This window comes from Salarias fasciatus, chromosome 7 (assembly GCF_902148845.1).
Source record: "Salarias fasciatus chromosome 7, fSalaFa1.1, whole genome shotgun sequence".
Classification (NCBI taxonomy): domain Eukaryota; kingdom Metazoa; phylum Chordata; class Actinopteri; order Blenniiformes; family Blenniidae; genus Salarias; species Salarias fasciatus.
In genome coordinates, this window is record NC_043751.1 from 16,033,954 (window position 1) to 16,052,084 (window position 18,131).

At 40.9% G+C, this 18,131-nt stretch overlaps 1 protein-coding gene across 1 annotated transcript in view; it reads left to right on the forward strand.

The window, feature by feature from the left end:
• Positions 1–633: 633 nt before the first annotated feature.
• wwox (WW domain containing oxidoreductase) overlaps positions 634–18,131 on the forward strand; it is a 121,896-nt gene continuing 104,398 nt past the window's right edge. The window contains exons 1-5 of the mRNA XM_030095586.1: positions 634–857; positions 1,592–1,656; positions 4,286–4,343; positions 4,563–4,732; positions 13,498–13,604. Of these exons, the coding sequence (XP_029951446.1) occupies positions 751–857; positions 1,592–1,656; positions 4,286–4,343; positions 4,563–4,732; positions 13,498–13,604 (507 nt within the window). The 5' untranslated portion in view covers positions 634–750. The remainder of the gene's footprint in view (positions 858–1,591; positions 1,657–4,285; positions 4,344–4,562; positions 4,733–13,497; positions 13,605–18,131) is intronic.

Genomic DNA, 18,131 nt, shown 5'->3' on the forward strand with positions numbered 1-18,131 from the left:
AATGGGGTAGATGAACCAACAATATAGCATAGAAATATATTATGAAAATGCCATCACAAACTTTCCAAATATTTGTCAAGCTAATTTTAGTGATGAATAACACAAAGAATGACAGATTTGAGTTTGTTTGATACCTTTTTTCCCTGTTGAAAAAAGAAACGTGGCGATGAAAATACTGAGTGACTGACGACTTTTGGAAACCCACTGTATATACCACAATGATCTTTAAAAAAAAAAAGAATAAAATAAAAGCCTTTATTATCATTACATGACACAAAATGAAATTGGAGAGCTGCTCCTCTCACAGTGCAAATAAGCAAATTGTAACAAATAAAATAGTGCAGTATAAAAAAAATAAATTTGACTTTACAGGTTTACAGATGTTTCACAGTAGATTTTTTTTTTTTTTTTTTATGTGCAGAATATTCATGAATCATTAAACGTGTGAATTTGGGGTACTTTGATGCAGCCGTAGTGCCTGCCGGAACAAAAGAACAAAATAACTAGTCAACCAACCCCATTCAAACCAGAACGAACTCTCGGGTGACGTCATTCCCGGGGCGCACCGATTCTAATCCACCTCAGTTTCCCATGATGCATTTCGGTGTTCGTCACCGTGTATTTGCGGAAGTGCCAGTTTGCGTGTATGTGACAGTTGCATCCAGTGCTGCAGTCGCTCCCCAGAGAAAAGACTCATTCCCTGCTTCAAAAACTACTTTTCTGTTTCAGTCTATGTAGTAGAAGGTGAATATGGCGGCTATGCAATACGTAGGTATGGACGATACAGACAGCGAGGACGAGTTACCCCCTGGATGGGAGGAGAGATCTACGAAAGATGGTTGGGTCTACTATGCGAAGTGAGTGAAATCAGTTTCTAGCTTTAACCATCACCCCACATGTGAGTCTGTCACTTCAGCTTATGATGTTCTCAAGACCTGCAGATGATGTTAATCTGTGACAGAAACAAAAACGGGCAATTTCACAGGTTTGAAATGATGTGATTGATATCGTCTGGTCCCCCACACTATGATTTGTTATTAAAAGATAGTTATTTGTGGAGGGTCTGTTGGATGAAATGTTTGTGTAAAACTGTGTCATTGTCACCAGGAGCCGCGCTGTAGGTGTGTTATTCAATATGCTCTTTGCCACTGCTTAAGTTCGTCCAATAAGAGATGCTGTCTGTGTGTCAGAATTTCTGTTTTATAGAGCTGTGTTGTGTGTCACGTTTACACAAACCCGGAATGGTTAAAAATGAGCCCACAGATTAATATGATTATGTTTCAAACACAATGGAAGTCTGTTCATGAGACCAATGTGAGGATATTGGTTGTCACAGCTCTGTTTACCTGGCAGATGTTTGGTTGAGCTGATTTTTAACCTTTTTTTTGATGCACTTCATCGATTGTTTTATGACCTTATTTGCAATTTCAATAAATTATCGACTCATAAACGAATATGTATTCCTGTTTGTTTCTTTCAGTACTGAGTCATGAAGAGGCTGTCCTCACTTTGTGTCACTCCCAGTTTTCAAGTGGAATCAGTCATGAAACAGTACTTTTCATTGTGATCTCTCTCTTTTTTTTACCGACAGCCATGATGAGATGAAGACACAGTGGGAACATCCTAAGTCAGGAAAGAAGAAACGCTGTGCTGGAGGTTTGCTTCATTTACTTGTTTTCAATGTTTTTTAAACACATGTGCATGACAGGATTCACCCGTTTTTGTTCAAAGTGGACAGGGGCATAGATGAGCAGAGGCGGCGTACTTTCCAGTGAAAGTCTGAGTCTGTACACTGGCTCTTGCCTGTCAACAATCAAAAAAGGGATAATACGATAAAGTGACTCAGAAAACCGTAAATATAATACAAGATTAAAAAAAGACAGTAAAAATGTATTTTAGCAATAATTTTCAAAATCAAATGAAATGAACCAAAATTGTAAATTATTAAATTGCCACAAGGAATGAAAATGTGAGCCATTAAATGGACTGTCAGCTTGTCCAGAGTGTTTCCTGACTTTCGTCATCGCCTTCCTCTAAATTGAATAAAACATATATAGAAGATGAATCAAGGTATTTATTTATTTATTTATTTATTTATTTATTTTAACTCTGATCATGAGAACCTTGGTAATATTGAACATCAATATTTATTTGGCTACTAGATTCACATTCACCTCTGCATCCGCCCATCTTCTACACCACTTTATCCTGTTTGGGGCTTCAGTTTGCTTGAGACGATCACAACTACAGTGGCTTGTAAAACAATTCATACTATATTCAAACTTTTCCATATTTGGTCACATTGCAGCCACAAATGTGTAGTTTATTGGCATTCTATGTGATAGACCAACACAGCGAGATGCATAATTGTCAAGTGGAAGGAAAACAATGCATAATAATAATTTATTTTTGTTTTTACAATTAAAAATCTGAAATGTAAACGGATCAAGGAACAGTCTAGACAAGTCAGGGAGAAAGTTGTATTGAAGTTTGAAGGAGTGTTAAGTCGTTAAAAAAACGGAGGAGGGCACTGATCAAGGAAGTAGCTCAGAGTCTTGTGGTTTCTCTGGAGGAGCTTATGCACTCTGCAATTTGGGCTTTTATAGAAGAGTGGCAAGAAGGACTAAATACTTGTTTCAGACAGTTCAAAGCACTGAATGACACATCAGTGGTGAAGATCACCTGTCATCCTGAAGAGCAGGCACAGGAAACCTGCAGGCCCAGACCAGATACCAGGCTGCATGCTCAAAGGATGTGTGGAACACCTGACACGTCCTCACAGATACACTCAACACCTCCCTGCGTCAAGCTGTTCTGCCTTCTTGTTCCAAAACGTCAGCAACCGTCCCAGCCCCACAAAAAAACCCTCCAACCACAACGATGACTGACTGTAGTTTTAACACCTATAATTATGAAATGCTTTGAAAGGCTGATCACATTACCTCGGTCCTATCCCGCCTCAATCCGCCTACTCCAGTTCACGGAGAATCCACTGCACTCCACCTGACTGCTGAGCACTCCCCTGCAGAACTGGAATCTGGACTTTTTAAACAGTTCCCAGTATGTATGGGGTCGAAACAACAAGTCTGACACCATCTCACTGAACACAGGTTTTCCTCAGGGTTGTGTTCTGAGTCACCTCCTCTTCACTCTGATGACTGACGCCTGTTGTGTGAAGTTCAGAAACCACATCATGAAGTGTGTGGACGATACAACAGCGGTGGCTCTCATCTGAGGAGCTGAGGAGGTGAAGTCCTTCGTGGAATGGTGCAACTGGAACAAGCTGATCCTGAATGTGGAACAAAAAACAACAAACTGGTCATTGACTTCAGGTGGAGGCAGCCAGTGCACACCTCAGTTTACATCATAGAGGCTGCTGTAGAAATAGTGCATCACACCGAATTTGTGAGGGTTGCATATGGCTAACAACATCAATCAAACTTTCAATTAAATCAAACTTTATTTGTTTGTGTCTTTTTATCACGGCCTCTGCATCATCATTTCATTCTTTGCGTCTCTGATGTTTTGCCTGAGTTAGACTAAAGAAATCTGAATCTGAAGAAAAGCATTGTTGAAGCAAAGGAGTCCTGTTTGCAGTTTGTAACAAGCCATATTGGGGACACAGCAAACGTGTCGAGGAAGGTGCTCTGGTCAGATGAGAGCAAAATCGAACTTTTTTGCCTAAATTCAAAATGCTTCCTGGCAGAAAATGAGCTCTGCACATCTTACACAACACAACACCCTCGCTGTAAAATATGGTGGTGGCAGCATCATGCTGTGGGAATCTAAATTAGTAGTTATAATGTGACAAAATGTGAAGTTCATAGGGTATGTTTACTTTTGAAAGTCACTCTAATGACGGGCAAAGGGTAGGATACAGTCCCCCTGTCGATCACAGATAAAACACTCTCATTCCTTTGGGCAACAAAAAAATTCTGTGGGAAAACCTACACACATTCAAACTCCATGCAGAAGGGTCATATGAACCCATTGCGGTGACCCTCTTATGATGAGGCGAGACCACTAACCACTGCACCACCATGGGAATGCAGTCCTCTACATGTGATTTAAATAAAAAGATTGAAAAAAATTCAGCGTTATCTGAATCTTTGTAGCCATTGGGATGAACAGTCGCCTTTCCTAATGCCTTTAAAAAAGTTTTTATCGTGAACAGTAGTTTTGTTTGTGGAAATGCTTCCGAGTGAAGTTAGTTTGCTTCTTACTGTAATGTGTTTTTTTTTTCCCTCCTGCGGCTAATTTGAAACTATCTTTTCTTCACCTCCAGATTTACCTTATGGATGGGAGCAAGAAACGGATGAGAAAGGACAGATCATCTATGTTGAGTAAGTTGATAGAGGATTTTAATTCTACATTTCTACAGTTACATTTAGCAGACAAGGATTGAACCCTCCATATTAGGATTTGCTCCATGTGGGCTGAGATTGAATTTTTCACAGCAAATAGAACAGATATATTTATTTTGTTTTACATAGATGTAATAAGCTTTATAGTTCTGAATACATGTCGCTTTTACAGATACTTTTTTTCTCTTTCATTTTCAGTCACATCAACAAACGAACCACATATTTCGACCCGCGTCAGGCTTTCACTGTGGAGGACGTGATCGCGAAGCCAAAGCGATACGACGGAAACACGGCTGCTCTGGAGATCCTGCAGGGTCGCGACCTCTCTGATAAAGTCGTGGTTATTACCGGAGGCAATGCGGGCATCGGTTAGTGTCAATATAATCTCTACATCAGTTTTCTTAGTTTATTCACCCTGATGTTGAAATGAATCGATGAGCATTAAAGTGTGTTTCCATGACGACACCACTAGGTGGGGATATGGTATAAGAGTGGTGCACAGGGTGCCTGACAGCACTGTTTTCTCTCTGTGCATGTCAGCATCCCGCCACATGCAGGCATTCATCAACATTAGCCTCCAAAATGATACACTTAGACTCAACAAATCACTCCTTAATACCGAACATGACTATATTGAAGTTCATTAGCAGGACTGAATTGGATGTCATTGTTAACTGTAATGAATGGTGTCCATTTGTACCCAGCAAATGCATGGCTCACTCTATAATGGCGTGGAAACAAATGCATTTCCTCTTTCCTTTAGTTTAAATTAGCACAAGTGCCGGCCATTTGTTCAGACTTGCTGCTTTGTTCGAGATAGATAATGACAGCAAGAAGAAAATCAAATAAACATAAAATCGTTAATTGTCTTTATATTCAAATCCTTTGTCCCAAGGAAAGTCACAGCAGTGTAATTGCTGTGTGTATATTGCGAGATGCTGGATGGCAGTGCGGTAGTTGGTAGATTTATAACAGCCGGGGGACTTTCGCTGAACAAAGAAGCATGTGAACTTAAACGCCTTCTTTATGTTGCTGCTGCTACAACTTCATCTTTACCAATATCAGAATATCTCACCTTCGCAATTGATTAGAAGTTAAATAATGTGAACGATATTGTTGTAAAGTAAACCAGGTTCTCTTTCGCGTTTGTGTTTTATTAAGTAATTAGTAAATTCTCAAGAAAAAGAAAGAAAAATCATTACCAGACAAAGTGAGTTTGCATGTATGAAATTATTTACAGTAAAAGAATGTGGTCAGTCTTTGGCACTTCTCAGCTGAGATCCTTTTTATTGATCATTCTTATTTGTGCACTGCAGTATGACATGTTAGATCAGAGTAAACTAATCACTGAAAAACAGTGAAATATTATTCTATAATTATTTTGGAAGGAAAACTCCTTTTGTACTCAAGAAATATATATTATAACAAATGGTGACTGTGGAAAACAATAAAGGTAGACCCATTTAGCCAGCATAAACAATGAATATTTCAATCCACAATAAAAAGATGATCACAAAAGTGTTTGCAGCTGTTGAAAAGTTGAACTCTGACTACAGGTGGAAAGCCAATGCGCCGATGTGAAATTACTTCATGAGATATATAAAGGCATACATTTAAAAATGTAAACTATCCATAACTTAGTTGTGGAGTATCACCACCGTCTTGCAGTCTGACTTTCAGATTTTGCCTTAAACAAGTGTAAAACCTCCCAGACTCTGAGAAGCAGGGATATTCCGTCAATCCTGATAAGATAACAAATATTAAAAAGACAATAAATACAATTCAAAAATGATTATAAGTTCAGTGCTGTACTTGTTGTCCACCTGCATTGACAGCACTTAACTTCCAAGGAAGGGAAAGTTAATCAGACATGTTTGTCATGCCCTTTAAAAAAAAAAAAACAAAACCCAAAAGCTGATATTTCCCCCACTAGAGGGCGCCGGAGGTCCACCATGTTGGAAAAGTGATGCTTTTAAACACGTTATTGTATTAACTGCTTCACACATGCCCATTTTCACCCTAATTAAAAAAAAAAAGAAAAACTATATAATGAAAAAGATAATCCACATTTAACATTTGTTGTGATGCATTTAGTAAGTGAAAATGTGCTCATGTGGGGGGAAAAAAAAATCAGCTTTTCTGAAAAGACTGAATCAAGAGGCAACAACAGACAGACATTTTTATAGTGTGAATACTTAATAAACCCATATTAACATAACCTTTGTTTTACTCTGCCACATATTAAAAATGCGGCAGCCATAATTAACAGTATTCTAATAGTAATTGCTACTTCTCGTGTACTCCTTTGACATTCCTATAGTGAAATGTGGTTATGCCAATTGGTTGGACCCACTTAGCATTTTAATGGCATCAATAGTGTTTTAATCCAAGTGTCAAGGCCATTTCCATTTCTTCAGTGCTTATTCCCTCCACGGCAAATGTGACATTTTTATTAGTAATGGTGGGAAATTATTTAATTAGAACATTTACATTTGAGCTTTTTAATTTGGTCCTTAATGCACATGAACATGAAAAGCACATATATGAATTTATTTATGCATGGATTGTCATAGTCACTGGTTTTGTGACCGGCCTTGAAGCTCCGTTGCAGTAGTGCTGGGAGGCGAGACGGTAATGTCGTTTGTCTTGCCAGCATGATCACTGCGCTCAGTTTACAACATTAGTCTTCCTCTCCCTGCTTTCTTTTGTAAATTAAAAACCAGTACCGACCTGAACGGCGTTTTTTAATTGTGATAATGGAAATGAATGATCGGAGTTTGTTTCCCTCCCCTGCTTTTCTGTCTCCTCCTTCTTTTTAAAGGTTTTCTTACTGTTATAGACCTGTGGTTGGTACACCTGTACCTCTGAATTGATTCCTAAGCGGCTCTGACCCAGGCCTGAGCCTCCTATCCATCCCTATTACGCACTCCTGCTCTGGCTCTAATTTCCCCTTATCAACTAACTCTCGGGTTATTTACTGGCCAGGGGTCCATGGAACAGTTGTCCTTAAAGGGATATTGTCGTGATATTGGTACTTCACACTCGGGCGCTAAATATAAATGTGGACAAAGTGCAAGATTCAGAACTAAAATCATAAGAAACAAAAAAAAAAAAAAAGTTGATTCAATGTATTGCGTAAAACATTTTTTTTCTGTCGAGGCAAAACTATTTTTGTATTGTGCTCTCTTAGCAAATGAAGTCACACTTCTCTGTGACGGCTCCGTTTGGGACCGTTTCTAGATTCCTCCACCTGGGGAGCGTCATCAGTCTCCCAGGTGAGACGTTGTCAACGCAACATATATTCAGAAGTGGTCAGAAATAACGCGTACGTTGACCTCTCTGTCCGAGTCAAATAAAACAGCCAGACGGACACAGCCGTCTCCGCCATGTGCTATATATTATTGTGAAAATAGCATGTCAGATAAACTGCTTTGTTAGGTGGTGTTTGTCTTTTGACAGAGCCTGATCCATTCCTCGGGTGCTGCAGTGTCGTTTTGTAACATCGGTATAAACTGAATTTCCATTAACGGCTTTTTAAAACTTTTTGCCGTCTCACAGCTGATGTTATCATACATTTTGCAGTGTTTGTTCTTTTTTTTCTGACATTGACATGCTTACTGTTTCATCTGAACTTGCTTGCCCCTCCTGCATTGTGTCTTCATACAGATGCCGCTGCAAAGCTCCCCTCAGTTTGAATGCATGCGCTAAAGCCCGCCTGGTATTACTGCTAAGATACGGGGTCAATTTTGGAATAAGAAGCAGAAAAGACTCGGGTGGTCCAGACAGGGAGTAGCGAGGATTTGGAAAGGAGCTCTTTATAATGTTTTAGTATCTCTATGCATCATCTCTGCAGTGTTTTTAGGACTTTCGATGTTATTCTTATTCATGAAAGACTAACATTGTTCTGTATTTGTGTTGATCCCAGTGTTGTGTTGTGAGGATTAAGTGTCAGGCCGGTGCTCTCCTCTCTCTGGATGGAGAGATCCCTAAGCATATTCAGTGAGTTGCAGAGCTCTGAGAGCCTCTGCGTGTAGATTAAACCCGGAGCCTAGCTTTGTGGCTGATCATTAGATTGAGGCAGATTTGTTAAGCATAACTGCCATTAAATTGGCTGCAAAGCTCTGGTATTTACTGCATTACTGTTTATGAATAAGGACCCCCTTAAAGACCCGCGCAGCGATGCGTTAAACCCGAGCCTCAGTAAGGAGGAAAATGCATTATTCATAGTGGGAGGAATTAGATGGATAAAAAGATGTTCCTGGTGAGGATGGCATGTGGTGTCTGTGTCTCGGTGTGTGTGTGTGTGTGTGTGTGTGTGTGTGTGTGTGTGTGTCTGTGTGTGTCTCTCTCTCAGCAGCCCTGAGTGGCTGCGTGTGGTTTAAATGACATCCAGAGTGCATCTGTGTTTATATTCAGAGGTCTGGTCATGTTGTGTGTGTGTGTGTGTGTGTGTGTGTGTGTGTTTGTGTGTGTGTGTCCGATGCGGGAGCGGCCAGCCCCGCGCCCCGCTCAGTCTGCTCCGTGTCAGCCCGTGAACCGAGCCAGTGAGGAAATCGAAGGAGAGCTTTATTTTTTTTTTTTTTTTCTTCATCGGGCATTTCATGTCCTCACTGATGAATGTGTTTATTGGCTACGTAATGAGAACCAGTTATGGTTGGTTAGTCAAATTATTCAACTTTATTAACCTTGGATGAAATTTGCTATGCAGACCCAAACTGGTGTAACATGCAAAGAGTATTAAGCTGGAGGCTAGAAGGGTTCAATAATGATTACAGCTCTAATATAATAGAAGTGAAGTGGTTAGAGAAAGAGGATGGAATACATATATGTACTTAAAGGCTGTAGGTAAAATAAAACGGAGGGGTATTGGGTTATTGTGTGTAGTCAAGTAGTTTATGGACCTTTTGAGTTTACAGTCTGCAGATGATGAGGGGATGAAAGTTACATGATGGGGGGGGGGATTTATTTTTTTTTGATGACAGTGATGAAAATAGCCCTAATGCTCAGCAGATATGTCTCCAAGAGGCCTCTGGGGTTTGTGTTTATCCTTGTGCACACGTGTGACTTGGTGTGTTATGTGTTTATCAACTTTACTGTCCTCCGTGTGTGTGTTTGTGTGTGTGTGTGTGTGTGTGTGTGTGTGTGTGTGAGGTGGGCTGCAGCAGGGCCAGGGGTGTCCATTGCGGTGTGAGGCCATGATGAGAGATTGTGTAGGGAGTTGGAGGGCGACACAGAGGGTCACAGGAGGGGAAGGAGGGGCTGTGTGGGTACTAGATAGGGCTGCACGGATGGCAAGACAGCCGGTGAGGGGGGTAGGAAGGAGGCAGAAGGGGACAGGCAGGGGTAATAGAACCACTTCAGTGCTCTCGCCTGGAACAGCTCAACCTTGGGCTGTAATTACTAACCATACATTCCACTTTTGGGGTGACATCTCCCTCCTCTTGCACTAATGGAGGGGAATTAGAGGAGATCTTTAAAGTCAGAAAGAGTGGGGAGAGTTGTTCTCTTTCTTGTGTTTTTGGGCAAAAAAAAAATGCACAGCAAACCTCAGGAACAGGTGCGCTCATCACCAGACAGCCCAGGAGTCCAGAATTACTCCGTTGTTCACTTATCCATGGCTCTCTTTACAGTAAAAGACATTTCATTTACTCTACAGCAAGTGGAAAATTGATATTTTGACTACAACTGGAGTGATTAGTCAACAGAAAATAAATTGCAGTTCTCTCTCTCTCTCTCTCTCTCTCTCTCTCCTCCTCGCTCATTTCCTCTCATCTCTCTACTGTAAGCTTGATAAGCAAAGCTTAAAGTTTCCTCAAACGTCTTTCTTTAAGGACGTTTTGTTTCATTTGGTTTGCTCCGGACAAAAATCACAGATGTAAAGACAAGAAACTAATAAAAAATGAAATTAAATTACTATCACTAAATGATAATCTGTAAGCGTTTTGTTTTCACAATATTTAACTAGTGCTATGATTTATAATTTGCAAAAAATAACCCTAAATCTGACATACATATTACCTTTGGAAAGGGAAACTCACAGCTATTAATTAGTTTTTATTGTTTTTTTTGTTGTTTTGATGTTTTCCAGTTGAATGCATCAGTTCGGTGCCCTCACCTGGGAGGAAGTCAAACTTTACAGAAGGTTAAAGGTCAAAATAAAACAGCAGCACTTGGCTCAAATATTTGCACAGGTTTTCTTCTAGCATTGCATTCACATTTAATCATTTGAAGAAGTCAAAACAATAATGGGTTTAGGGTGGAAAATCAACACGTTGGTGAAATGAGTTTATAGAGTAAAAAACATGTCAAAATATAGTACAATCTTCACCAAATAAAAAAATTCAAGAATATTTTTCATCACATATCATTATACTTTGACTAAATCAAAGAGATTGCAAAGGATTTTCCAGGCAGATATAAAGTGAATAAGTCAGCATAGTTGCAATTAAATTTGATATTGTTTAAAAAAATGAATCATAAATTGAATTCACAACGTATCTGAGTTGAAAATGCGGATACATCCTTGTCCAGGGTTAATATGGAGTTCATTCATGATCTGTGTTCCTCTTATGTTCTGCTCAACATAAATTTAGCTGCTGCAAAGGGGGATTGTGGGAACTCGACATGTTTACCCACAGGTCTTGTAATGATCTGAATCGACTTCTGTTTGCCCAATTGTACTGCGGAGCTTATTTTAGTTAAATGCCTCTTTGGATGCAGATCAAGAGAGAGAAGGAGCGGGCGGCTCCGTTTGCCAAATAAACACGTTTACTGACGAGGCTGGTAATGATCTCATTACATTGAGCCAATACACCTGTGTACGAGGGGGATCCAGAGAGGGGCGGTGGGCCAGGGAGGACAAACAAAGCGTGAAATCACTAAATCACACTCATTATTGGGGGATATCAGTAGGGCCAGGATCCTAATGTACCATGAAGAGCATTCACTGCTTAATGGACATTTTACACTTTTTTATACAATTTATACATTACACTAAAACACAATTCCAACAATAGCCGAGCCGTTTACTGTACTTCTGTTACATTGTGAAGCCACGGGCTGAACTCGTACACAATCCCAGAATCCTCTTCATCTTAAAAACGTTCTCATCCCACTCGGACTTGTCTTCTCCTGCCTTCACGCCACAGTGTCGTCGTCTGATTAGTCAGAAGAATCTGGACTAACGCTGCAGCCCAGGAGGCCTCCTGCGTGTTGTAAAGCAGCTCATGGCGTCTGTCGATCCACCAGAGCAAAAGAAAGCCCCCCGGTCTGACCCCTTGTCATGTTCCACCATCAGCATACGATGCTGAAACAGACTCCCTTTGTTGTACACCTGACCAGGAACTAATTTCAGCGCGGCCCTCTTCACCGGTAACATGGCTGAGAGGGCGGGGAGTCTCTGTCGCGGCGACGCCACTCTCGTTATTTCACAATTAATGTCAAGCCCTTGTTATTTGTCATTGCAAATACACGGCTTCGGCGCCGCTGCTGTTGTCGCTGCCATATTCTAATTTGTTCTCCATTATGGAAAACACTGGTGTCGATTAATTTCACTTTCATGGTTTGTACACACAACAAGTGAGTGTGAGGTGTTGTTTACCCGAAGCCGGCAGTTATGTGTATTTTAGCAGAGCTGGGGAAAAAAAAAAATGCATGTGTTTTTTTTTTCTTTCTCATGTCAAATTTAAGACAAAAAAAATGTAAAGAAATGTATCATTTTTATTTTTGCTATTAGTGTTTTCATTTGTGTGACACTGAGAAGATTTGCCAGTGTTTTTTTTTTTTTTTTTTCCTGGCTGTCAGACCAGCCCATTCAAAGCACATTTTTTTCACTCCTGGATGCTCGCTGCTTGCTTGCTTTTTTTGCCCCCCCCCCCCCCCACTCCCACTGTCACGTTGTTTTTATTTTCATTTCCATTTCCTGTGAGTGAAGCGATCTCAGCTCTCAGCCACAGTCCCCTCCATTACACCTAATAAGGTGTCATATAATTTCATTCCATGCTTCACTTGTCAGAAAGGGCTTCCAATCCTACTCCAATTTTGAGTTTTAATAGATATTAGTCCTTAACGCTCTCCTCACAATTAGGCCTCCCAGTTTTGCTCTTAATGAAAATCAGATTAAGACATATAATCTAATTACAGTCCATATTAATCCACCCTCTTATACACTCTGCCTACTGCTCTGCCTCTCCGACCCTCTTTGCCACAATCAATTATTGAGCCCATCACTTTGTCAATCAGGGCTCTCTGTCTCTAAATGTGTGTGTTTTTTTGTATCCCGAGGTTGAAAAATAAGAAGCAGCGTCGCACTGTTGAACTTTCCCGTGACACTTTGAGGGATAGTAAATGTCAAAGGAAATAAAAATACGGTGAAGGAAAAAGTTAATCTCGTAAATTAATTCAACCTATGGGATGAAATGACCCATTTAGAATTGTAATTTAGAAATGAACTTCTCTCTCCGTCTATCTTCGGTTTTTGTCAGTTTTATCGTGACTACATGATTTGGATGGAGCCATGAAGTAGTCTTGGACTGATAAATTCTGCCGCCTATCTGCGGACCTCGTTTCATGGGAGGAATGTCCTTATCAGAGGCCCTTTGATGTGCTCAAATATCACGGCAAGGTTCAGTTTGAATGTCACGACTGTTCGATTGCTCATTTGACTTCCTCTATTATGAGCCGTGTTTTCATAATTACTGCCATCACTGTATAATTATTAGCATAATTAACAACCGACCTCCCCTTCCTCTCACTGCGTTCGAGCGGCTGCTACCTTCTCGGGGCGCCGGCGGTCAGATCCAGAACTTTATCTCCGACGAGGCGAAGAAGTCTTGAACCACAATAATTCAATCAGTTTCATCACTTCAGAGAGAAATGATTAGCTCCCTCTACGAGACCACTGGGTTGCTCAATGAAAGAAATTATATAGAAAATTGATGGGGATTTTAACTTGCACCCACATTCCTCCCCCACCACCGGCCCATTAGATCCAGCCACTGAGAATCAAAGTTATCTTAAGAAAAAAAAAAATCTTTGATGCATTACTTGCCCTCATTCTTTTTTTTTTTTTTTTTCCCTTTTACATTTTGTCTGTCTGTCTCCCTTTCTTCTCGTCTGTCTCTCCTCGTGTCAGGCTTTGAGACCGCCAGGTCTTTCGCTCTTCACGGTGCCCACGTTATCCTGGCCTGTCGAAACCTGTCCCGGGCCAACAAGGCTGTTACCCTCATACAGGAGGAGTGGGTGAGTGACTGGCTCAGCTTCTTTTAGTTTTTATTTCTTATTTTATTGACTTACAGCAGATCCCATGAAACGGCCTAACTCTGACCAACGTTAACGTGAACATTCACCACTTTGTTGACATTATGTTCATCAGTCAACTCTATTTTATCCACTGCTGAAAATACATTCAGGGAAAGCAGAATTGATCTGGTTTATGTGATATTTTGAAAAACAAAGAAAATCTAAATCTTAAGCAGGCAGGCTGTGGCCTGTGTTGGTGTCAGTTGGAAAGTCCAGACCAGAAAGGCCTTATTTACTCATGTTTGATCTTCCTGCTTTCCACTCTTGCAGGTACAGTGTGGAGCGACTTGATACAGTCCTTTTACCTGATATCTCTCTAAGTTGTAGTTCACAACAGTAATTGGCAGATCACGAATACCAAAGAGTGAATAGTAGAATTAAAGGTCAGTTAATTCTAGTCCAGGCTCTATGATCCAGCTGACCTGGAAAATAATTCAAACAACCCCTTTTTCGCCTCCTTTTTATTTCGTTTTATGTGATTTGTCCTCATATAAACTGGGATCTGATAGATGTGTGTGTTTCAGAGGAGAGGTTGAATTATTGCATGAATATTTGATGTAGGGTCATTTGAATGCAAATGTGTTAACGCACTTTATGGATGTATTTACAACTCAGTGACATAAAATCAAATCTGAAAGTTTCAAAAATGTACTTGTCCTACTCCCTCTTTTTTTTTTTTTTTTTTTTTTTTTAAAGAGAAACACTCGCCTGAATTTTTGTGAAGGTTCAAAAATCCTTCCTTAAGCTGGCAGCATACTGCACAGGCACTTTCTTCTATGAGTGTCTCTCCGTAAAGTGAGCAGGAGAGAGAGAGAGAAGGAGAGTTAAACAGTCTGGGGGAGGGAGGAAAAAAAATGAGAGGGCATCTGATAATTACCTGAGATTATTGCTCTAATATCGCTGCGCTTGTGACATGTCCCCAGATTTACGAGTGTGGGAAAATAAACAAGTGAAATGTGGGTGCTGGAGCAGAAAGAATAAGCCATTAGCACTGGGTTGATTACAGAGAGCAGGACTTGAAGAAGGAGAGTGAGTGCTCAGCGCAGATATGAAGAGAGCGGCTGAGAAGGAGGAAAAAGAGAGAGAGAGAGAGAGGGGGAGACAAACGCCTTTGAGCGGGAGTAGATCTGCAGTGTTTAAACTCACCAAAGTCTCTAATTGAAGTATGCCCCTGGGGCTGTCAGCGCTGCTCCACACTGTGAAATCCACTGCTTTGTCTAAATGAGTGAGGAAAAGCTCCGATCCCAGCGCAAGATTTGGCCATCAAATTGATTTTCAGGCTTCACACCTGCCACCGAATTATTCAAGATGTTAATTGTTCGTAAATTAACAAGTTAAAGCCGCCTGAAAATGCTTTTAAAGAATAAAGGACTGTGACCTCTGTGGCGTGGGCGATGGTTTTCCCTATTTGTGGTACGTTGGCATGTAGCATCTGCAGATTGTCAGCAGTTTCAGCAACTGAGTTAATAGATTTTGGTATAGTTCAGATAGAGCCGCAGAAGCGAATTAGCATTCCCTAAGCTCACTCCATATTTCCTTTTCAAGGAATCCCCCCTGTTATAGGCTAATGAATAAAAGTCACAATATCAGAATAAATCTTTGCTGCAAATTCTCCCCCTCTGGCGACATTATTAATAGATTCAGGAGAAGAATAGAGAGGAGGATTAATCTTTAAGATGATGGATGGACTCTGCTTACCTTCCCATGCTCCTATGTTAAGGTCATTTTGATAAGAGGGTATATTTTGGGGTCTTCTGTACAAAAGGTCATCATATCTACTTCCAGGTCTCTCTCAGAGTTCCGCTCCGGCTGCCAGGAGTGGAACTGCTGTCTCGATTGCACAGGACCTCTGACCTCTAACTACCTGCTTACTATTACTCTGAACTCTCCCTTTCTTTACCTCCCTGGCCGCGTCCGCGGCGGTGTGGGCTGCCGCCGCCGTCCTGAGGCGAGAGTAATGGCTCGCTCACAGCGCAGGGCGGTGCGGTTCAGTGTAGCACTGTGTACTGACAGTGGGTGTAATAGTGGGGTCGCTGATGGATAATAGGCAGGTCAGAACAGCCAGGAAGAGCAGGGTTATAGGGCTCATCCTTCCCAGCCCATCATGCTGTGTTCTGCCAGGAATGACGACTGTATAAACAGAACAAGATCAGATTCCTGGAAGGCAAACTTCAGCCAGATCTCATACTTCATTTATAACAAATCTGAAGGTTTTTAATACATGGGCTCTTCATAAACAAGATGTATGATTGTAGCAGCATATTGTGGGGTGACCAGTAGTGTGTGTGTATCTCGTTTTCTTTACTAAATCCTAATTGGTGGTGTTCATTGAAAAAATAAATATTTGCACTGTGGCTGTGCCTGGTTCTTCCACACAGAACAGAGACTCTTGCTTGTTAATACACTGAACAAAAATATAAATACAACACTTTTTTTTTTGCTCTCATATTTATGTACATCAAAAGCATATTTTTCTCAATTATTGTTCTAAATCTGTGTTGGTGAGCACTTCTCCTCTGCCAGGATAATCCATCCGCCTCACAGGTGTGGCAGATTAAGCTGCTGATTAGACAGCAGGATTGTTGCACAGGTGTGTCTTCGGCTGGCCACAATAAAAGAACACTGTGCAGTTTTATCACGCAGCACAGTGTCACAGGTTTTGAGGGAGAGTGCAGTTGGCACGCTGACTGCAGGAATGTCCCATGAAGTGTGGATGTTCATTTCTCTACTATAAGCTGGCAGTACATCCAACCAGGATCCAGTCAGACAACTAATTGTCAGCACTGGGCGTACCATTTGGTTTATTTTTAATTGGCATAACCTGCATATTCTGCTCTTGTGATCATATCCCTAAAAATAAAATACACAGGCTTTCCAATTATACAAGATTTATTGTTACAAAAAAGAAATCATCCACAAATTCTACAAAATGTCCTAACTTTTATGTTCATATTAATACACAACACCATAAGGTGTGTTTGGCGCTTTTGAAAAAATGAGAACATCTTTGTGCTGCCACTGAGTTTTTTTTCCTCATCATGAAATTGGTTTCACGCTGTGTTTGTGCTACTTACTGTTTTCATGGTGAGACGATAGCTCCGTCTCCTCCTCAGCCCTAATCTGAGGAGACTGTGTTGTTTTCTCCGCCTCTATTTGAGACAAAACCCCTCCAGCAGGCTCATTAGGGGAGTTTAGAGTGGCGGAGAGGGGATAAACATTTACCTTATGATTGTGTTTTACAATAAGCCCGATACTGCTCATCTTTATAGGGTTCAAAGGGGGCTGCTTTTACAGGCTGTGATGAAGCCACTGTAAAACCAGGGGATTAAGCAGCAGCTGGGTGGTGGAAATGATGTGGGGAGAGCATGACATCGGAGGGGAAAATGCAGGAAAATGAAACACAGTAACACAAAAAGGCTCTGGAAAAACTGATTTTTGTACACAGATACATTTAATTATCTTTATTATAAGTGTTGTAAGTTATTATTCCAAAGCGTTTGAGCTCTCCATCTCCACTCTGCACGGTTTTCCCATAGCCCATTATCTACCCATCTCCTATTCCACTCACAGTACTTGCAGGTTAAGTTGCTGGTTAACAACCAAAGTGTTGCTTGTGTGCCAGAGATTTATTTTTCCTGATTGCCTTTAAAAATATGCTTATCTTTGAATCCAATGTCTCCCTTGGAGAACGGTAATGGACTCCCCTGGGGTGTAGCCCGCTGCTCAGCGGGCCTACCAAGGCCCTTGGCCTATGAGTAGAATACAACACACACGCTGCCCACGTGCGCCTTGCTCTTATTTTGTAATTTCTCTCCTTTTTTTTAAACCAAAATGCTCATTTTCCCCACTTCCCCTTTCTTCAACAAATGCTAATGAGATGCTTTGTAAGGGCGTTAATTAGCGAGTTAGTCACTGATTGCTGTGCTTGTTTTTAGAGTGTGTGTGTCTGTGTGTGTGTGTGTGTGTGTGTGTGTGTGTGTGTGTGTGTGTGTGTGTGTATGTGGCGTGGGGGTATTAATATGGCTGTGTGCCGCTGCGGAGAGTTCTGTCAGGGTCTGCTCTGGAACCAATTAGGCTAAAGCTCAGTGTCCACTGAGGCTGCTGGGAGGAAAAAAAAAAAAAAAAAAGTCTGCTGCTTGCAATGTCAAACAGCAACATTAACACCGGCCAGAGAGGCAAAGCAAGACAGAAAGACAGAGAGCTGATAAGCAGCAGTCATTCATACAGGCCTGACAGACAACTCCTCTTTTGAATATGAAAATCAGGCAAAGAATGTACTCATATCCTTCACACTAATCTGTTCTCTTCACCTTTTTTTTTTTTTAATCACACTGTTAGATCTGTGGAAATATTCAGTATCTACAGAGTATAACCTTACTCGTGGGTGTTCGCTTTTTGGTTGGTTCTTATGCTGCGGGAGAATAAATGAGATACAACGTTCCTTCCCAAGCCAGCTCTGCTATTTCA